General features: G+C 41.4%; 1 protein-coding gene across 3 annotated transcripts in view; it reads right to left on the bottom strand.

The window, feature by feature from the left end:
• The window catches only part of SLC7A11 (solute carrier family 7 member 11), a 70,414-nt gene extending 47,956 nt beyond the window's left edge, over nt 1-22,458 (bottom strand). The window contains exons 1-6 of one of the 3 annotated variants that reach the window (XM_064150002.1): nt 22,360-22,458; nt 21,645-21,719; nt 18,662-18,788; nt 14,278-14,393; nt 5,217-5,342; nt 2,127-2,226 (exon numbers count right to left, since the gene is read on the bottom strand). In XM_064150002.1, the coding sequence (XP_064006072.1) occupies nt 2,127-2,226; nt 5,217-5,342; nt 14,278-14,393; nt 18,662-18,788; nt 21,645-21,690 (515 nt within the window). In that variant the 5' untranslated portion in view covers nt 21,691-21,719; nt 22,360-22,458. Of the gene's footprint in view, nt 1-2,126; nt 2,227-5,216; nt 5,343-14,277; nt 14,394-18,661; nt 18,789-21,644; nt 22,322-22,359 lie in introns of those variants that run through there. The other 2 variants (XM_064150003.1, XM_064150001.1) reach the window with 2 other exon arrangements.
• Between the last annotated feature and the right edge of the window lie 254 nt (nt 22,459-22,712).

The following is a 22,712-nucleotide window of genomic DNA, read 5'->3' on the forward strand; positions in this document are numbered from 1 at the left end:
ACTTAATGGTCTGCCCTTCTGTGCTCTGAGGCAATCAATTTGAGCTGGTGACAAAGACAAATAGGCAGCTGAGAAGAATCACTAGCCAAATTGGATCTTTCCTGTTGATTTCTTTTGTAAGTGGCAAATAAGGACCTTGAAACAATGGTCAGAAGGTGTAAAGGAAAATCAGAGAGGATTTTTTCTGTAAGGGTTTGAAATGTTAGGTGGAGAATGGAAAGAAATAGATTAAAAATGCTGTTATTCATTTGCCTTTCCCTTAACACTTCACAGTAAACATATTCTGCTTTGGTGATGAATAATATTAAAAGCTTTTTAAATTGCCTTTATTTAAAATAACCTAATTGTATTGTTTTACAAGGAAGAAACCATCCTGGACTGAGGGACAGAGGGAGTTACATAAAAGAGGGAGGAGAAGTTAGAGACTGTATAATGTGTTCAGATTCTTTGGGACTTCAAAACGTCAAACTCTTATATATGTATATATCACAGATAAAGACCTTGGGCTCTCCTGGGTTTCCCACACCACCATTTGATATAAAAGTTCTGTTCAACACTTTGATGTTCGTGTTTATAATTGTGCTAGTTTGCAGCAAGCTAGAATGTTTTGGTGAGAAAAACTAGATAATAGGCTGTGAAAAGAAAAAAAACCAATGGTGATGTCTACTTTCCCTCAGAGTCTTGCTGAAGAAGAATGTAAACGTTAGATAACACTCTTGCCATTTTGTCTTCACTCTCGGGCTGGGCTTTGACTGAGCTGCATCTTCCTAACCTCACCTGCCACTCACCTTTGTTTCTTAACCTCTTGGCTGAACCTCTATTCTTCCTTAGGACTGGGGTAAGGTTGAGAGGGGCAGGGGAAGGTGCAGGGGTGGTTGAGAGCCCCTCCTGGGGACTCAGGTTTCTGAGAGGGGAGTTGTGTTTCTGTATTACTTTTACCTTGTATATTTCTGTATCTAACTGTATATATTGTAAATATCTGCTTGTATATTGTGCTAGCTGTAAATAAATAGCTTCATTTATATTCCCAGAGCCCGGCTGAGTCTAGTGGGGTACCTTCTAAAGTATGGGGGGGCAGGTAACACCCAAACCACCACAATAATGCTCCTGCAACCAGGGAGTTCTAGACAGGCAGAGAACTCCAATGCTTGCCCATTGTCCCTCCAAATTAAATAAATAAACCCGTTATCTCTCAGCCCTTGCCTTTTGTGCAAGGTAAAGAACTTGACTGCCTGTAAGGCTATGGAAAGGAAAAGGAAGACCTGCAGACAAAGCTATCTCAATATAATAACAGCCTTTCTCCCCACAGACACTGTTGCTGCAAAAGCACACTGGCACTGTGTAATGCCAAGCTCTCCCTAGGCAGGAAAAAAGGGTGAAGCAGATTTGAAAAGTGGCAACACTGCTCAAACTAACTGCTCCTGTACTTCGGTGGGGCAGTGGGGAAGAACCTGAAAGCAGGCTCTGAGCAGGATACTTAAAGGTAGATTCTCATATCTTTGCTCACCGTCAATAGCATTTGACTTCTGTGGAAGCCAGTTGCATTTCTTGTGAAGTGGGTCCAATTTGTTCAGTGCAAGAGGCATAAGAATCTAAGCTGTTATCTTGTTTTATGGTCTGTGTGATGTTATTGTGATTCACTTCTGCAAACACTGCTTTTACAAAAGAAAGACTGAAGTCCACACAACTTCTGGTTCTAAAGTTTTGTAGATTTAGTTTTTATGCACCTACTGCCTTGCTCAACAAAAATTAAAGCTTCGTTATCCCCTTTTATCAAAATGTTTAATGAAACTTTAAGAACATTCCTGTCTTGCTTCTAGCCTTAAGAGCACAAATAAAAGCATGACATTTTTTAGTGTTTAGTGTGTTTACCTATGGTACACTGGAGAAGAAAAATCCTTTGAACAGCTGCTTGCAGAGTAGCTACTGAGCATACAAAAACACTGGTGAGATCTACTCTTTTACAACATGATGTAGTTTTGAAAAAAAAAAGTAGAATATGTTACTTATTTCTTAATTTAAACAAACAAAAAAAATCTTTGTTAGAACATATTAGTTGGCTTGATTTCGGGGTTTTGTTTGTTTGTTTGTTTTGAGACTAATACTTAGGTGTTTCAACGACTTACCAGCCTGAATAGGCATACATTCCTGAATAGAAAGCAAGTGGTAATCCCATCACACTGGCATCATTTCCTGCAAAGGCATTTTTAAAGTGCTGTGTTTCTCCTGCAATAGCAACAACAACAAAACAAAACAAAACAACAGTGAAAAATAAGCTCTTTGGTCATCTACTACGTTAAACCAAATAAATACATCACACCATGGAACATTTAATCACTAAACAGCTCACTGATTTCATGTTCTGCCCTTGACCTTAATTTCCGACCCAACCCTTGCAGCTGTAATCTGCCAGCAGTTGTGAAAGGTTTCGTGGTGTTCCTAGTCTTGCAATGGCAGAATTTGACCTATTCATTTTTTTTTAAAAAGCATTCTGAGCTTGATGACACTCATGGCGCTGTCATCTCCTGCAGTGACTTACATCAACATGAAAGAGCAGAATAAGCTCTGTAGGTTTTGCTTTGGAAATTTTCACTTTGTTTAACATTTTAATCAAAAGGAACATTGCTGGCATTTCACTCACAGCAGCAGCCTTAAGGTCAAGAAACTCAGGATCTTAAACACTTCTACCTCTGAAAAATTTAGTAACTCCTTGCCATGTTACAGTCAATGCTGTATTAACCTTACACCAAGTAAGGCCACCACATCAACAAGTGCAAGCATCTAAGGGTTCTATTATGCTCTTATTCATTTACAAGGTGCTTCACAGTTTGTAAGACCTACGATATCCCAAATTTTCTAAGAAGCAGTGATTCCCCACAGAAAGAGAAGGAACAGAATTTATTCAGAGTAAAATTAGCAATGGTTCAGAGCCCCCAGTCTTCACTTGTTTTTTGCTGAACCCTCAATCAGAATTTTCCCTGAAGCAGTTGTCTTAGGTAAGGGAAAATCTGTGAGCAGAAGAAGGTTCTGGCAGAGATCAGGCACCTTATCTGAGCTACTTCAGTGCAGCAAACTCCATCCAAACCTGCTTCTGGCCAGTTCCAAAGGTATAAGAAAAATGAGGCAGATAAGACCAGCAAGAAATTTTGGACGTGAAATGAGGTCAGGGAAGAGACATTGTAACTACCAGAAAGGAAGTGGAAACCATGAAAACTAAATTGGTGAATCAGTGGAGTGCTATACAGGAAAACTTATTTCAGAGTCTATTCCCAACCACAGAGAGCTGCTTGCCCCCAAGCAACTAAGCTCACTACACAGCCCAGCACTGTGCTGCTGACTCAGGAGGCTTTGTGAAGCATCATGAAAGAGCATCCCCAGGGACAGAGCCAACAACTGTGATAATTTTTGTTAGATGAAGTCTGCCAACAATTCCTTAAGAAGAGCTCCCTGTTCTGACCCCTGTTGCTGTTGCTCTGTGTAGTTATTGTCTGGTGTTGTAAGACGAGTGATCTGGGGCTTGTCAGACTTCACACCCACTGCTGCTAAGGCTCAGGCATTTGTATGCCTTGGTTTTTTCACTTGGAAGTGAAACATGCATGTAGCATGAACATCCATGGCTTGCAGGCAGCAAGCCCATAAATGTGACAGTTAACTACAGTTCCTCTTGCCACTGCAGCTCTTTTAATTTCACAAAGAGGCAGAAGAGCATCCATGTTATTGTTCCATTCATACATGCCCCAACTCTGAGCCCACTCTGCTACCATATACCCTGTACCAAATGGGACTAGGCATCAGCCAAGTCAAAGAAGACATTCTGCCTGCACTGGGCACATGCATTAAACTCTATCCTGCCCTTTCACAAAGTTCATGTTTAAAGGCAACATACAGAGAGGAGCAATCGTGCTGCTCATTTGAAAACTAAGTCTGATCTGACTATGTTGTGGTAGGTCTGATAGGCTGAAAATACATATACTGGCCTGCTCAAACATGTTTTTCCACAGGAGAAGTAACCATAGGAAAGAAGACAAAAGAACCTGGAGCCACTAAGTCTAAGGACTCTGGTCTGCTCAGAGTCCTGTAGTAAACAAGGTGCACACACTTAAGCTTGTGCCTGCCATGTGCAAGGCCTGTGCTTTTCCCAAATTTGGGTAAAGCAAGCCTATGGCTTTGCCTAATATGGTAAGGTTTGGCTAACTGCCATTCTGATTGACTATTCTGTGTCCAAATGGCAATTAATCTTGTCCCACATTTATAAAAAGAGATACGCAGGTAAACAACATGCTCTGACATGCTCTGCCATTGTATTTGTGCCTTCTGTTGCCTGCTGCCATTGCTTAGTGCCTTATTGTTTCCCTGGAAACTCCAGTCACGAGTTTAGCAGGAACAGACTCTAAGTGCCTCCATAAGATTGGCCTGCATAGCCAGCATGACATCATATTGAGACTGCATGTCACAAGACATCCTGCCTACACCTGAAAGTCTTCTGCTAAGACTAGAAGTCCTGGAGATACACAGATCATCCAGAGGAGCCAGGAGACAAGGTCAGAGATTGTCTGCCTCTTTTCTTCCCAGAAGCTGGGAAGAATCAAGTCTCAGCGGCAAACAAGACAGAGTTCCCTGAAAGTGTTTGGGCACTGTCTGGGACTGTGGCTAGCCCCCGCAAGCCAGGTAATAATAATTTTGTGAGTAAATACTTAAAAGCCTCTTTGTAATTCTCCCATTGCCTTCTGCCATAGGCAGAAAGAGCTACTTGAGTCCATTTAGTGAGAAAGCGGTATATTGACCGCAAGCAGCATTTGGCCACAGGTATCTTCTCTCCCAGTTCAATTAATGTTTATATATTTTGCTGGTTATTACTGGATCTAGATATTATCTGCAAAGTGTTTCCATGACCATGTAAAAAATGAATATTATTAAAATTAGTGTTGGGGGTGGTGAGATTTCTGAATATCAAAATTAATAAACAATATTAATTTTGGAAAAAATATAATCTCACATTAATTATTTTTCCCCTTCATAATAGAATAGACTGATTGGCATGCTGAAAGAAATACCAGTTCATCACAATGTAGTTCTATTTGTAATCACAGTTAAGCAAGCACAGACTAATCAAGAGAATTTGCTGCTATAAGCATTATTTGGTAGAGGCCAGTGGAAACAGACAGGAGAGGATAAAGACAAAAGCACTATAAAAGCATTTACTTTTCATTTCATACCTTTAATTAGCTGGATAACTCCAGGGACTATAATTATCAGAATTGCTACAAGCTTGCAAAATGTAAGGAAAATCTGAATGCGGGCACTCCAGCTGACACTTGTGCTATTCAGGACCATCACCAGTGCTGCAAGGGGAAAAAGAAAAGTCAGAAAGGAACACTCATGACACTGAAATTACCACAAAAAAACCCAAGCAAACAACAAAACAAACAAACAAAAATACCCCATCAAAACCAACTCTCTTTGCCAGCAGGGAGGCCACACATACAATAGATCCTGATGCACTCAAGGAAATGCACTCCACAACCTTCTCTATCTCACTCTTCTCACATTCCTGTTTCACATGCTGCATGAAGGTCTGCAGCTGAGCCCCTCAATCTGACCCACCACGCAGCCCACCCCACCTTTGTGTTCTCTACCTGGCTCTCTCCACACCAAATCACAGCTTGGTTTAACCAGAATTGTTAGCTCTTGGTAGATGCCTGGCTGATAGGCCCCTGATGCGGATGAAATAAATTAATTGCCCCATTCCTGCCATTCCAGTGCTGCTTTAAGTAGAGATTTGCATTCCCTAAAGCAATAACAAACTAATAATCATAGTAAACTTTTTCTTTCCAATTTAAGTCCTCCATAAATTATCAATCACTACCTTATTTACCCCATTTCTCTTTCCAGATCTTTCTCCCACATTGTTGTTATACCACCAAAGAGATACAGGAACACCAGAGTGCAGGTAATGTGCTTGTCCATGTCGGGAATTTGGGAAGAAAATAAAAGACCTTTCACTTCTTGAAAATAAAGACCAGATCTGTGGCTCACCAACACACAGAGAGATAAGTGAGAAGGGATCTGTTTATGTCCCTTCTGCTCAGCTCACATCTCATTCTGCTTCAGCAAAGGTATCTACCCTTCTTTACTAAAGCACTGGCTGACAGGAGAATGAGAGGTCTTACAATCGGGTGATGCCAGTTTTTCTACCTTATTTAAGCAACTACCCCAGTAAAATAAAATTAATAAAGGAATTTAGGTATTTAAATAAAAATAAATACCAAATCAAACCAACCAAAAAACCTACAAGCAACAAAACCAAACCAAAGCAACCAAAAAAGAGACTCAAACTTGTAAAGAATGGAAAATGCAAATCATTTCACTAGATAAAAAGTCCCTTTCCTCCTCTGCTGATGGTAAAGGCAAATGCTAACTCTTGCCTGCTAATTCCTTAGCTTCTTATCACAGCATTCTAGCAATTCAGCTCGTCTGAAGGGCCCCAAGTTGTCTCCACCATCAGGCACATCACACGTGTTGGAACATATTAAAAAAAAAAAAAAAAAACCACAATCATGAGCTGCTATCTGCTGCCACAGTCTGGAAGGTAGTCTGTAGAAGATAGCACTGTAAATCTGGCATGGTATGAGCTTCTTGGCAGTAAACCCCACTGATTTATTTCAAGTTCTTTAACACAGATTCTGTTCACTGGCAAGGCCAAAAAAAATATATCATTAAAAAAAAAAATTCTTCTCAGTTTAAACCAAAAATAGTTTTTGTTTCATGGAAAAGGGAGAAAATTCTAACTAATCTGGACTTGTGTGTAATTTCTACATATTTTTAACAACTGTGCTAGTTTGAGCCTAGCTAGAATGTTTTGGTGAGCAGGACTAAATTACAGGCTGTGAAAGGAAAACAGTGGTGATGTCTACTTCCCTCATAGGCTTGCTGAGATGTATAGGAGGAACAAGAAATAAAAACATAGATAACCACTCTCACTGGGGCTGCTAACTGAGTTGCACCTTACTCTCTAACGTCACCCTCCATTTTGGACTAATCCACTTTGCCTCCTAACCCCTAGCCAAACCTCTATTCTTCCTTGGGACTGGGGTGAGGTTGAGAGGGGTAGGGGGAAGGTGCAGGGGTGATTGAGAGCTCCTCCTGGGGACTCAGGTTTCTGGGAGGGGAGTTGTGTTTCTGTATTACCTTTTGTCTTGCATATTTCTGTATATAACTGTATATACTGTAAATATCTGCTTGTATATTGTGCTAGCTGTAAATATAAGCTTCATTCACATTTCCAGAGCCAGCTGAGTCTGGATGATTTCTAAAGTGGGGGGTGGGGGGGAGGGGCAGGTAAGACCCAAGCCATCACAACAACATAAAAATTCCAGAGGGGGGGGAAACAAAGAAAAGGGAGGAGTGAGGGGTAAGCGTTTTCTGAAAGTTGTATGAAAAGAGAGAGTCTCACTCCCAAATGGTCACTTTAACAAAGTACAAACTCGTAACTTCATTTAATGTGAAATTTTCACCAAATAAAGGTCACAGAATTAACTAGGTTGGAAAAAACCTTTGAGATCATTGAGTCCAGTCTATGCCTTCAAGGTCTATAGGTGTTCCATATTTCAGAACTGAGTTATTATTTCCAGAGAAATCACTTGGGCTTCTGCAAAGTGTCACTTGAGACCCACATACTTATTTTTGCTGCGTTGCCTCTATGTATACTTGTACTTGGCAGTAATCAGAAAACACCAGGGGCCTTTACTATCCCAATGCTACCCTGACATATCTTTACTCATTTCAATGTTTACAGATCCCTTCAGGTTGCTGATGAATATTAGCATTAACTAAGGCTCCTCCTCTTTTTCTAGGGCTTGAATACCAAGGGAGGTTAAGAACTGTCACTTAAGCAATGTACAGTCAAAATATTCATTTGACCAACAGCATTAACCTAGTGCTTGTTTATGACACTGGATTATTCCAAACTTCCAGGAAAGTTCAGGATATTGTACTTGTTCTTTGCAGAGGATGAAACCCAGGCAAGGACCTGGCCACAAGAAAATGTCAAGGAAGAATTTTATTTCTAAGAAGGCATCTGTAATTTGACATCCACCTCATTCAGAGTTCAAGCTGACTGCATCTGTCTGCTACCTTGCACAAGTCAAAATATAAGGATGTTACTGAATGGCAAACTACTCCGAACACAAACATCAACTCACATGGAAACTCATCACCTACTTTGTTGGCCAGACACATACAATTACAAGCCCCAGATCTCTTTAAGAGCTACACTGGATTGAAAGGAAAAGAATACCATGCAAGATGGTATTTTCATGAGGACAACCTGCTTGTGAGCAGGTTGTGTCAAAACCTTCTCCATCCCCAGCTCTGATTTCAAGACAGACAAACATTTCAACTGAGGCCTTCTAATCAAGCTCTTTCAGAGGTGGACAACTGGACAAATTTAGGTTGCAGGACTAAGACTTAAGTTCTTAGAAGATTTGAGACCAGCCTGGTGGTTTTGGTTTTTTTGTTTGTTTCTTTTTATTTTAAATTCCATTTGATGGATTTGCATTAAGTTAGTTTCATGGGACTTGACAGGATATAAAAATTAACAGTCTTACACTATTTAGTCTTAGCAACTGTCATGGAAGGTAGCAAGGCCCTTTAGCAGGCCCCTGTTGTGCATGCTACAGTGTCTCAAATTGAATGCCAAACCATTGCAAAACCAAAACAATATTCCTATCTGCCTGCATGAGCTACAGTACCCATGAGAAGATTCCTCCCTAGGAAGGGTAAAAGGTAAACATTGGCTTTGTTTTGGTTTTGGGGGACCTTGGTTCCCATGTACGCTCAACACCTGCCGGGGGGCTGATCTCTGGGTGGTCTTACAGGTTGTTTATGGTAAGAATTGTCCAATTATGTGAATTGATTATAAATTCGTACCAATCTGTAAAAATAACATAAAAATCACCTGAACCGGTTAAGCACACCCCTCTTAAACATTATAAAATGGTGTGTCTGCCTTAATCAGGAGCTCCTGCTCTAGCTCCTGCTACTCCTGCTACTGTTCTAGCTCCTGCTAGCTCTCTCGCTCCTGCATCTCTCAACCCTGCTGAACCTGCTTGGCATGGAATCAACAACGTCCGATCCTCGGAGGCCGAGGGGCCCACCTCGGCCCAAACCTGCAGGAGGCCCGGACAATGCTCTGAACTCAATAATGCTTCAAGGCCTGTTGAACTGCTTTGAACAGTGAGTAACCAACGAACTTTGACTTAAAGACTGAGCAATTTATCAAGACTCAAAGAACTCTCTTAAAATCACAGACTCTCCTTGTTTTTGCCACTTTCTGCGTCTTTATCTGCGACTGCGGATCAAAAAACTTACATGGGGTAGTTTTAGATAAGTTTGGGAAAGGGGATTTTAGCAATAAATCATTTAATCTTTACAAATCAGCCTCACATGTGTTTTCCCCATAAATTTCCCTAAACTGCATTCCACAACAGCAACTCTATGTCAATAACAGACATACTGGCATGTGGGGCTTGTACTGCTGTCACATACCAGCACACTACTGGTTGTGTTAACAACTGAATAGTGAAAGACAACAGAAGATTCATGAAGAAAGTTGCTAAAGAGCAGCAAAAGAATATGAAAGCTGTGCCAGGGTTCAAGAAGGAAATAATATCTTGAAGTTACAGTCATTATTCAATAACTCTCTTCTATTAATAGGATACTTCAAAAGTCTGATTTCAGATGCACTGACACAGGACCATAGCAAAGATCAGAAGGAAGAAGTAATGCCTCAAACAAAAGAACAATGAAAGGAGGACTTATCTCCTAACTTCACTAACCAAAAGCCCAGCATCTAGCACGGTTGCATCCTCAAGGAAGAGTCACTGACCACCTGAGGATGACCCTTTTTAGCTAACACATGAAATGAGTTGCCATCAGACAGTATCTTCTTTCACTTTCTCTCCACTAACCCTGTGGGGACCACAGACAAATTCCTTAAACTAAACACCCAACTAAAAGCAAGACAAATCTTAACTGAGGGGAGTATGAAGTGAGGCCAAAATAGGATTCATGAACAACCCAACATGACAGCAACAGCGATCCCATTGCTTGTCACTCTTTCCTTTGTGCAGCCACTGCTACAGATATATAAGGACATCTACTGGGAGAAGAAGTAGCAAGCATTACTTCCTGGCCTACTTTTCAAGATCCAGTGCCTCATCAGGAAACCAAGGAAACTGCCCTCCCTTCACTCGTCAGGCTTACAGGGTCAAGACATTCATACAAAGCAAAAATACCCTCAATTCGCAGATTCTTATGAGTCCATTAAAACAAAGTCACAGGAGGCACAAAAGCACCCTGTATAGGGTTAACACTCCAGGGGGAGTAACCCTGAGCCTGACCCTAGGGGTCTTGGCCCCTCCCCAGGGGTGGGCCACACTCCAGGTGATGGTTAGCCCACTCCCCCCCACTTCCTGTCCTATAAAACAGAGGAGCTTCCTGCTCCTAGCTCTCTTTTCTTCGCTCCCTCTTGACACACACACTCACACTGCATACCAGCACACCACGTGGCAGCCACGAGGCAGAGACACCATCACATTGCTCAGGTTGTATCCATCCCTTTTTGTATTTTGCTGTTTTCCCTTCCTTATCCTTTTGTAAACTTCCCTACCTCCAATACCTTTTCTAAGTTATTGTTAAACTTTTCCTTTTTAACTTCCAAATCGAGTGAGATTGATTTATTTGGGTGTGCTTATCTCTCTCTCTCTCCCTATCTTTGGGAAAAGGAGGGGGAAGAGGGGAGGGCACTCTATAAATTCTATAAATTGTCATTGGGTCTATTAAATTTATTAGAGTCTCTGGGAACTTGCATTTGAACCCAAGACACACCCATCAGAGCAGCTTTTGCTACCCTCTGCAAGCCAAGAAATTATTTAAATCGTTTGCTTGAAACAGCCAGTGGTATAAAGCAACATCTGTAACATCAGCTATGATGAGGGAAAAAAAAAAGGAACTAAGTATGGACTCGTATACACACCAAACTTGCCAGTAAACCCTTGGGATTGAGTATTTGCCATCAAAGCGCCGATAGCTCTGTTCTGCTGGCCTTGGCTTTAAGTGATAGGATTGCCTCTAACAGCCATACTGCGACATGGACTTTTTGGTTGGTTGTTTTTATTTAAAAAAAATATGAAAGCATCATACAGAAAACTTGCTTTGACAGATTGCTCAATATTCCTCAGAAAAATTGCAATTTGGAGGGGAATTTTGTGCCCAGCATATGCTTTCTTTCTATAGACACTGAACCAAGAATTAGGTCGGGGCTTTTTTATAGGCCACCACCTCCAGTAGCTCTTTAGCTCTCATCTCTGCAGCACTGCTGCTCCTTTTTCACTGCAGAGGCAGAAAGGTGGAATACAGAGGAGTAGAATGGGCTGGTAGAGGACTAAGAGCATTTTCAATTCACCGTTACAGTCCTGGTTGTAACAGTCTCAGGCAATCTTTTCTTAATAAGCTTAAACTGAAGAAAAGGAGGTTTAGATGGAAAAAAGTATACATTAGAAAAGCCATCTTGTAACAAAGATAGTAAAAACCTGGGTTACAGTACTAGGTGAGGCTTTGAAAATTCCCTTGATGGAGGTGTTAAGATCAGACAAACATTCAACAGAAATTGTTTAGATGCACTGATAGTGTTTGAGGGCAGAGGATGACATAAAGATTTTTCAAAATATCTTCCTACCCTTTCTAGTATGATCAGAAATAAAGAGGTGAAGATAGAGGACAAAGTCTCAGTCAAAGACAGAGTTTAATGATGCTTGCCACCACTTTCACCAGCGCAGTACAAACAGATACCCAGTGAGCACTCTGTCACCAAGTGCAGGAGGGAGAAAGGACCAAGAGTGGGTAAAGCAAGAGGCACATCAGTTCACTTTCTCATTCACTTACATTTCTGTCTGGAAGCAAACACTACCTTTGACACCATTAGATTGGATTATAAGATCATCAGGGCTCCAGTGAGTCTGTTCAGCTCAATAAACTTTAATCTTACCTACCACTGCCTACATACACAGTACAAAACACTCAAAACATTACCCCCACAACAGCTAGTTTTTACCAAGCAAGGAATGACCTCATTGCACCAAGGGAGTTTTAGATTGAATATCAGAAGAAAATTCTTCACCGAAAGGATTATTAAATACTGGAATAGGCTGCCTAGGGAAGTGGTTGGATCCCCATCCCTGGAGGTGGTCAAAAGACACAGAGATGTGTTGCTAAAGGACACAGAGTTAGATAATGGTTTGACTCAGTGATCTTAAAGGTCTTTCCCTACAGAAATGATTCTGTGACTAATTCCAATTACAGTCAGAGACTCAGGTATCCTGGAGCTTAAGCAAAATATATAATTGAAACCTGCTACAAATGACACTTCACCATAGAGTGTGCTGCAAAGGCCAAATACAAAGCCCCAACCTGACATGTCACCGTTTTGCTCAGCATCATCCCATTCAGTATTAGAAATTGTCTACAAGAATCCGTTCTTCTGGTGCAACAACAGCTCATCCTACCTGCTCCCTACAGACCCGTGCTCACCATAGGAGAAGTCTGCTGGGAACCTCTCTCTCCCTTGAGGCTATAATTATTTCAGCATAACTCCACCCCCCTTGACATTACTTCTTTGTGTAATTACTTTTTCAAGCCCCATCTTAGCATGCACACTTTCAATTAAATGAAAAGCAATTTTAAAAAATTTTCAGATTGTTCACTTTTCAAGCTCGAATGCTTCGCCACAGTCCTCACTTAACATTCCTCCTGTCTCAGCGACCTTGAAGTTACTGAACATCTGTTTCACCCTTATCTTGTGCTGAAACATTTTAGACAGATGTAGCTATAAAAAGCCGTTGACCTCAAAATGCAAGCTCTTAATTCAATTATTCCTGAGACACCTATAGTTTGTGCATAATTAAGTTGAAAGAAATTTAGTTACATAGTGATTTTTTTAACACTCCTGGCAAAAGGAAACTCTTATCAAGGGAGCTCCTGGAGACTGGAAATTGCAGTGTCAGGTGAACTTCCTGACTCAAAGAAAGAGTCATCTAACCAATCATTGTACAAAACTGAAAGGGGTCTCCTGTGTGCCTTTGATCGTTTTGCAAATGTCTTAATTCCTTTTTCTAGTCCTTTTTGTTTCTGATAGATGCACTGGTCAACTTGAAAGGAACAAGCTGTGACTAATTACTCAGGTCTGCTCTTCACTCTCCACTCACCACAGCTGAATGTGAGTGTGTGCACAAGGAGCACGTCATCGGTGACCAGACAGAACTACAAACAACCTGTAGTGCTTAAAGGCAAAGGCACATGGCTCCAGAGCACTATGACTTGTGCCTTCCCAGACTTTCAAGCCCTGTCTGGATGCATTCCTGTGTAACCTACCCTAGGTAATCCTGCCTTGGCAGAGGGGTGGACACTTCTAACCCCTACCATTCTGTGAATCTGTGATTTCATTCAGCCTCCTATACCAGGCTAGGCACACTGTGAGGCTCCTGGTCTCAGGGTAGCCTCCTTCCAGTAGCAGTTCTTGGTTCTCTGTTGCCCTAAATATAAAGTTAGGAAGAGTAGGAGAAGCTGCTGGTAACACATAGGCATTTTCACCAAGCTGTACACCCTGCTTCCAGAGTAACCACTTGGGTTCCTGCTCTCTGAACTGCAAGCACCTCAGTAGTTTTATTGCTATAGAAGACTGAGTGGAACCAAGGAAATGATCTCACGTTGCCTGTGCTCCACTCAAGAGAACTACATTTCATCATGGCATCACATTTGGCAGTCAATTGCCTCCTAAAACAGAGGTAGAACAAAGCATTTAAAAATCAGATAATCATTCATTGTTCCATATCTCTGGCACTGGTTCACCATCTCTTAGGGACTGAAATTGCTTCCACAAAAGTAATGAGAGTCCTGCCATAAAAAAAAAAAAAAAAAAAAAAAAAAAAAAAAAAAAAAAAAAAGTGGCAACAGAATCACGCTTAGCAATAGATTTTTCTCTGCCATTAACAAAGTCTGTCATTGTTTTTACTACTCTGTATGTTCTCAAACACACAAACTCAGGCAGAAAGTCCCTCCAATGCCCTTGGCATTGGGTGCACAATCATTTTGTAACCGTTCCCATCAACTACTTGTTCAATATGCAAATACTTCCCCCCCCCCAAAAAAAAAAAAACACAAAAAAACCCCAAAAACCACATAATTTTTACCCTTCTTTGCAATCTGAAATTGGGTACTTACTGATGCCAACAGCTGTAATAAGTTTAATCGCAAGTTCTGGGATTTCACATTGCATAAAGAAAGGCTCCAAAATATAACGTCCGAATGCCAAGGATATCACTGCTGTAGCAGCAGGGCTGGAGTGAAAACAACAGTAAAGTTACCAAATTATTATGCAATAGCACATGGATAATATTCTTAGGGGATCACACTGTAACTTCTCTATTAGGGGACTCAGAACCCTTCTTAACTTTAGTGCCTGCTTGTAACTCTACTGCCACATGCCATGATTTATGGAGGTGGCAGAAAACCATTATGTGCTGGTTGGAAGCTAATGAGAATATTTTAATGAGAGAAATTAGATTTTTGGCTGTGAAAAGAAAATAATGTAATGCTTATATTAGCCATTTGCTCTGTTGGGACATATAAAAGCAAGGACACAAACATAGGTAAGTCTGTCTCTTCCTCGCTTTTGCTGTGTTAACTCTTCTGCCTGATCCTGCAATTTCCTGACTAATCATTCCTGCTTCTAACATCTCTTGCTGACCTTTCCAGATCACCCTACAAATAAGGGAGATTCTGAGATAAGGGAGAACGTGGAAAGAAGGTGGAAGAGTGGGTGGGAACCCTCCCTGGGCACTCTGACTGATGGGAGGGGTCTTTCATTTCTGTATTATTTTTAACTTGTATATTACTGTATATAGTTGTAAATATCTGCAATATAATGTATACATATGCTTGTAAAATGTGCTACGCTGTGAATATAAAGCTTCATTCCTTAACTTCTAGCCAGCTGAGTTAGTCTGGGCGAATCCTTGGCAGCGAGGGGGCGAAGAGTAACACTCAAACCACTACACATGAGCAATTCAGCTTTTCTCAGTACTCTGCTCCTGACAGCAACAGTTCTTAACGGGGTTACTCTTACAACTTCCACAATGTAAGGCAGACATAAACAGAAAGGAAAGGTATCAAGAGAACTCTTTGTGGGCCAGAATTAGATTATGTGGGCAAAATTCTGAGTAAAAGTTGTTGAAGACTGAATTTGAAGGGCCAGGTATATCTTACCCCTCAGAGACATAAACAAATTAATGTCAATCAAGTTAAGAATTCTTCTTTACTAAGTATCCAAAACCTATCCAATTTTATTGAAATCCAAGGCAAAGCAGAAGATGAATGAAAATGGGATTTCAAAAAATGCAAATAGGAGTGGGTGTTTTTATTGACTAACAGCTTCTTAGCACTGCAAGCAAACCCCTGGAAGTACAAACAGCACCTAGAGAAGTGTGAAGACAGGTGGGTATACTCATGATATTCACACAGCTTCTCTCTTTGAGACATGCTACATGCTTGCCAGAAGCCTTGGCACTGGCACACATTAGCAGCAAATTAAACTGTACCTCAGATCAGATGCTCTCTGCATGTCAAGAGTTGCAGTGGTCTGTCCCTGTTTGATTTAGGTGTACAGTTCAGCCTGCTTAGGGCAGCTGGTGGCATTCGAGCTTCATCCCACACAGTAAGGACAAAAGGTCACACAATTCTATGTCAGAGGATTTTTGAGTTAACCAAGAGCCCATGCAAATTTCTTGTGAAATAATCTACATTATTTAATAAAATGATGCCTCACATACAGAATCTTAATAAACATGAAGTTAGTAAAAATGCTATGGAACAGCACAAAAGTTCTGCAGAGAAGTTATTAATCTCCACCAAAATTTTCCACAAAAGAGTTTTGTCCTTCAAACATGACCTACTTTCCTAGCATTGGGATTCAAGCTAAATGTCACACACTGTACTGGACCAAACTGCAGAGCAGCAAGGAAGAGGAGTATCTTCTTCATAAAGTTTCTGGATGGACATGCAGGGGCTCCTGCTTATACCCTCCCCCGGCCTCAGGACTCTTTCCGTCACTGGCTTTGAAACCTTCTCTCAGGGGAATGTTCTCTGCACTGGATTTGCACAGGCGTTTACTGACTTTACCTTGGTGTGATATTTCTGATTTACATAAGAAGGTAACCTGGCTTCTGACTTTTAAACACTGCAGCCTGCCAAAAGGAGTTTGAAGTGCTCTAGATCAGATCAAAGATCAGAATTTGGAGCTTTGCCAGGGTTTGGGGGTTTTATTGTTTGTTTTTTTCAATCACAGTGCCTTTTTGCCAGGACTTGGATCTTTCCCTCTCATTTTAAGGAGGATCTGCTGAAGCGTATCTCCTAAATTACACCTCTAATAAATAGCTGTGTCTCTTGTATTCCCCTGCTTGAGGAAAGATGTTGCTGGCAGTGTAGCTGGTCAGTGGAGGTGGAAGTTGAAGGAATGAGGCATTTTCCTTTAAACTGCAAACCAAAAGACAGGCTGGCAGCCCCCCAACAGCTGTATGTTTATCCACGGACACACAGAGCATTGGCAGCTTTCACAGGAAGGCAGGGAGCACAAAAATCCACTGGGACAGAAGTAGCTACCTGTGCCCCAGTGCATACCACAGGTGAGTAAATCACTTGGCAGCAAACTCTCACCCAGCCCACGTTTAGCAAACCCTATCGTGAAGCACTACAGACAATGTCTTAGCAGAGACATCTTCATCTCTATGTAAATTGTGTTTGTGTTTCAGTCAGGGTATGCAATATGCCCACAATGTGACTTCTGGGAAGAAAACAAGCTCCTACTTGCATGGGATGAGCAGCAGCACAGTGTAAGGCACATCTAAACAGCAGGTGATGCTGGCACAGTTTGATTAGGATGTGGGCAGAGCTTAAGTGTGTCCTAGACTGTAAAAAAAAAAAAAAAAAAAAAAAAGAAAAAAAGAGCTAGATACATACCAGGGCTCAAATTCTTTGATAGCAGCAGATGATTAGTTTACCAGTTCAGGAGTCATTTTATATACTCTGGGCAGAGTTTTGGCAGCATTGCTCTGATCACCACAAGTTATAACAAGTACACCTCCCTTGCTGCCTCTCACATATGATTAAAGAATCCACTGATGCTCCTTCCCATGCTAGATAATTATTTCCTACGTGTGGGGCAGATGCCAATGACTAAAAGTGCTCTTATGACACTCCTGGAATGCTGTCACACACAAAAATGCAACAATTATGCAAGGAAAGGAATGTACAAAGCCTAGCTTATTGTAAGCATTTGTCTAGACTGATAAGGGTCCCTGCCTAGTAAGGTGCAATTTAAGAGGGGAGATTTCTGGCGCTGCTCTCTTGTCTATTCTGTGATGTGCAGTGATTTATATATGTTCACAACATGAAGCTTTTCACACAGGTCTGCTTCCCCCCCACCCCAGTTTCCCTTTCTTGGCAAAAAGCTAACAGTTAAGAAATTTGCTCTTCCATTACATCTGACAGAAGTTTTGCACTTAATTGAGAGGTTACCTGTGGGTGGAGAGATAAACAGGATCATTTGATATACACAGTGATTTCCTCCGGAAACAAGATAAGGATTTATGGATTCATAATGACTCAGTGCTGTCAGTGCTCTTACACTCAATGGTCTCTGCTAGAACTTGTCAACATTATGTAAACATGGTTGTGATTGGAAATGAGGCTTGTGACTAATTTGCTGATTGTGGAAGAGAGTAGAAAGGAGTGCAGCTAGCAGGAGTGCAGCATTCCCCAAGTCATTTTGCAAATGTGGGTTGCCCTGCTCTACATGTAACAAGCTCTCCAGCCTCAGCAATGCTGTAGAGAACAAACAGTTAAAAATTCAGAGGACCATATTTCAGTTTTGGGAAAATGTCTTTGATAAGATTTGATGATTGTTCCTTCATATTGTAATTCTCCTGCAGGAATCACAGGTTTACATATCAAATCAATACTTTAGACATATAAGTACATAACGGGGCTTTTATGTGGCCAGTTAATGGTTTTCGTAGTCAAGAATTCTCCAACACCCTGTAAAACAAAAAAATGGGGACCTGAGCTGTCAAATAAAAAACACACGATGCACTCGGCTCTAGATACTGCTGGGCAACAGCTTCACCAGGAGTGATTCCTGTATTCACAGACAACAGCAACCGCTCCAACTGGACATCAAGGCTGAGGAAATAGGAGAGTGAGTTTCCTCTACCACTGCATGTACCCATACATAGGCACGGGTATTAGGATTATTACTGACATTAATGGATAACAATAAGCTGGCAATATTAAACAAACAGCTGAATTTACATGGCACTTGTCTTAGAATCACTTTCCCTCCTCATATGTGTCCATGTCTTCTTGAATGTTGCAGGGCTAACAAGCAAAATAGCATTTCAAATTCTCTGAAGCAACCATGCTAAAAGAACTCAGCTCATTGAGCAAGACATAATGAATTTTTTTGCCCATCATGTATTCGAGACTTTTCCTTACTGACTGAAAAGTGCAATGCCATCAGAAACAAAACACTGAGAAGGCACAGTCTACTTACCGAATGATGAGTAACTCAACCCAGACTCTCACAAAGGCAGGTAGTGGGCCAAAGGCCTCCAGGATATAGGTGTAATGACCACCAGATTTCTTAATGCAAGTCCCCAGTTCAGCATAGCAGAGGGCACCTGTGAGAATTAAACCATGGCATCACAAGACATATCCAGAAATACCTTTAAACAGCTTTATGAGCTAAACACTGGAGCTGTCATTGCATGACAACTAGCTTTGATAATATTAATATTTTTGCAAGCAGTTTTGTAGATTTTAGTTCACTCAGTTGGACTTGTAATTAACCAAACTGTAACAAACCCTGTTATGTGCCTATGGAAAGCCACTGAAAAAGCTATCTGCTGTCAACACATTTCATTACTCATCTAAGACTCAAAGAGGGACAACAAAATGCTGTGTCACACTAGCTACCCTGGCCTCCCAGCCAGCCTGCCTGCACAGCTGAGTGAAAGCTTTCTGGCACATTTATTTTTTATCAAGTGATGATCATCTTCCAGTCTTAGAGATGCCTGGCTCAGCCTCTAAAGAAAAGGCTGAAAACTGTATTACCCCTCCTTAGCTCCGAGGTAAACAATTGACTGGTCAAAATACAGCAGCAGGAATTGCAGATCAAGAATTTTCCTTAGGTACAAAATTCAGGGAATGGTTTCTCCCTGGATTTTCAACAGTCCTCTTAGTCCTGGAGTTTCAACACCAGTGCAGTGTTGTGTGCACTACCAATGCAATGAATGTTCAATTCATTTCTGCATAGCCTTAAATTCTTCACATTTTCACAGCAGAAGCCTCATCCTCTCTCCGTGCATTCTCACTCATCAAAATAAACCCCAATTCTTCATCACATTGCTGCATTAGTTCAGGCCCTGCTGAAGCAAGATGCTAGAGGCAGTCTTATCAAGAAGCACCTCTTAGAGCTCCACAACATATGTCCTCTGCCATTACATAGCAGGCAACAACACATTGCAGCTATGAGGATCTGCATGAAACCTTCTTCACTCATGCACTATCATCTGCTGTTGCTTCACAAGCCATCATCCAGTCACTTTGTCAATGGATTCTCACTTTCACGGGTGGACTGCATGAATAGAAACATGTACCACATCTAATAGATGGAGGCAGCTCTTGTAGAAGAGTCTGAGAAGCCAGATTAAAACAGTAATAAAGTTTATGAACACTGCATCATGTACAGCTACAACCAGCAACATCTATGAATTCCTTTCAGCTCTGCTCCTTGCAACCCATAATTACAAAAACAACATAACGTGTGTGATCCCATTGAAGTTGTACCACACTATGTCAAACTCCATCCTTGTTCACATACTTTGTCTGAGGCTTTGCAAAAATATGGCATCTTGTATCTACTATTCCTCATTTTACCTGAGCATCTACTTAAAGAAAATGTTACAGTGAAAACAAAAACAAACCCAAACTCCTGATAGATCTTCTTTTGCTGGCCTCTTCTGTTGAGGTTCAGGATGAAAGGAAATTGTGTTTTGATACATGTTATACACATCCTCAGCAAGACCTTAAGTGAACTTTGTGTGGGATTTTGCTGCAATTGTCACTGAGGGAATGAAAAACACTCTTGGCATTAAAAAAAAAAAAAAAATCACAGCAGGTTTATTCAGTATCTTTTTGTGGGCCATATTATACAGTTCTTCATAAGCTGAGATCTGAAAAATTGCCTAGAAAACCTAATGAAAGAGATTTAAATTATTTTTGTACAGACTTTGTTACACAGCCAGAAAATAACTACTATTAAAGTTAAATTTAAAAATGTAAAGCTTTAGAAAATTTTGTTTTGATTAAATCTAAATACCAAGGTCTTCTGACAGGGTTACAGATTGTGTCTTTCTTTATAGGGCAACTTTGGTTACAAGAGGACCTCCATGTTTGTACAACAGATTATGCTGCACATTGTACCGATACATTTAACATCAGACCAAAACAGGTCCTAGCTTGCCTGTGCTGCCCCTTTTGCTTGGGTGGGCTTAGTCTGCAAACAGTTTGTTTCTTTTAAGCTCAGAGCCAATTTACACAGGGTGGCAACTGCATGTTCCACCTATCAAGCAGACACGCATTAGTCCATGTTTGTCCTCCTTCCCTTCTTCCAGAAAGCAAGTAGTTTCTATTTTACATCCAGCCAATATTTCAAGTTAGCTTTTTAGCTTCTGTGAGATTAACTCATTAAGTAGGTCAATGGACCCTCTGTCCTGCAGAAGCCAGGGTGGGGTTCTCCACTCTGAACTGGGGCTTTGCACACAGAACAAATAAACAGGCATTCTCCAGAATTCAATACTCTTCAAAATACACAAAATTAGTAAAAAACTATCACAATAGGCAGGTCAGCAACAAAACTTGCATTACGAACTTACTTCCAGCACATTGCTTTTTTTGCAGTGCAATCTTTCCCATCAACACCACAAGCAAGGAACAAAGTAAAGAGTAGAAACAGAAAAACAGGAAGAGGGTTTATTTGTTTTGCTATTTTTCTCCCTTTCATGCCAATACAGCTTATGCCCAGTGGGAATTATTCCTCTCAGACCTTGGTCTAGCCTCTAGGGAACTAGGTCAAGCTGTCTAAACATTTTGGTGGAGTTTGAGCAGACTGACCAGCACCTCCAGCTGCCAGGGGCCTTACAAGCAAACCTTGATCTGCTTCTCACAGCCAGCAGAAAAGCATTATACATACAGCACACTGTGCACCATAAAATGGACAGCTGCTTTTCCTGATTGTGTCAGAGCTATAATAAACAATCATTTAGGCTTCCAATCGTTACAGACCAGGCTCTGGGGACACAGGGGTTGCAAACATCTGTGCCCTCCATGCAACCTATCATGAGGAGCAAACATGTAGCCCTGTAGGTTCTCAAGCTCCACACTGTGCCTTGCTATCCAATAGCAAAATCAGGCAATTAACAGCAATAATCCACTGGCCACCCCTCTGCACAATTAAAAATTTTTAAGGGACTTACCAAAGAGTGAGAGGATACCACACACTGTCCAGACAGTCAAGGACATGCCCACACTTCCTGTGTTCTTCAGAATGCCTTTGGGAGAGATGAAGATGCCAGCTCCAATGATAGTGCCAATTATGATGGATATCCCCCTCAAAAGTGTCACTTTCTTCTTCAGTACAACTTTTCCCTCTTGGCCTGGCTGTCCGCTGTCCATAGAGAGCAACCTGCCATTAGCTTGCCCTTGCAAGTAGCTTCCATTAGAGACCGTGGTTACAGCAGCCTTCCTGAGCATGTTACAGTGCCACCGGCAAGCACAGCCAAGAAAGTTTGAAACACAACGACTTCTCTCCCGTGTAACCAGCTATTTAAGTCTCTTGCTCTCTTATCTTTGCAGCTGCTTCTACACACAGGTAGCAAGCTCCTGGAACATATCTGAGGCTTCACTGTGATGTGAGCCCAGCTCAGTCACACCTGTGCTTTCAGACTGCCAGCTGGTACTGCCCTGTCTTTGGAAACCAGCTCAGCTTCCGCGTGGACTTGTATTTAAGCTCTTGTCATACCAACTTACTCCAGCTGAATGATGATGCAAATTTTCCAGGTTTGCATCAGCCATTTGAGAAACCTCTGGCATTACTCAGCATTTCTTTTTTTTTTTTTTCCTTTTCTTTCCTCTTTCCCCCCATCACCCCCCTCCTTCTTTTTAACAATAGGGGCATGTTGCACAACTGACCTGAGGGCGGCAGGAAGAACAAAGGACTCGCAAGCAGACACAGCCAATCAAGCTAAGCACATCACCCTTGACACCCCTGAGACACACTCCCAATTTTTTTTAAAGCGACTCAGAGCCAAAAAATAAAAGCCTGCCTAAACACAAAGCTCCTCGGAGAGCAAGGGGGAAAGAAATCAAACAGGATACGGCACTCCTGGGGCTAATCCAATTTCTTTCTCCACTAACTCCTCTTAACGAAAGTTAAGTTTGCGAGGCTTAACTTCTTGTGCCGCAGTCGATCGGCCTCTTTCACGTCTATGCTACTTACCTGGAAATCTCTACTTAAAGGATACATACAGCCCCCTTGTCACCCC

This window comes from Pogoniulus pusillus, chromosome 10 (assembly GCF_015220805.1).
Source record: "Pogoniulus pusillus isolate bPogPus1 chromosome 10, bPogPus1.pri, whole genome shotgun sequence".
Lineage (NCBI taxonomy): Eukaryota > Metazoa > Chordata > Aves > Piciformes > Lybiidae > Pogoniulus > Pogoniulus pusillus.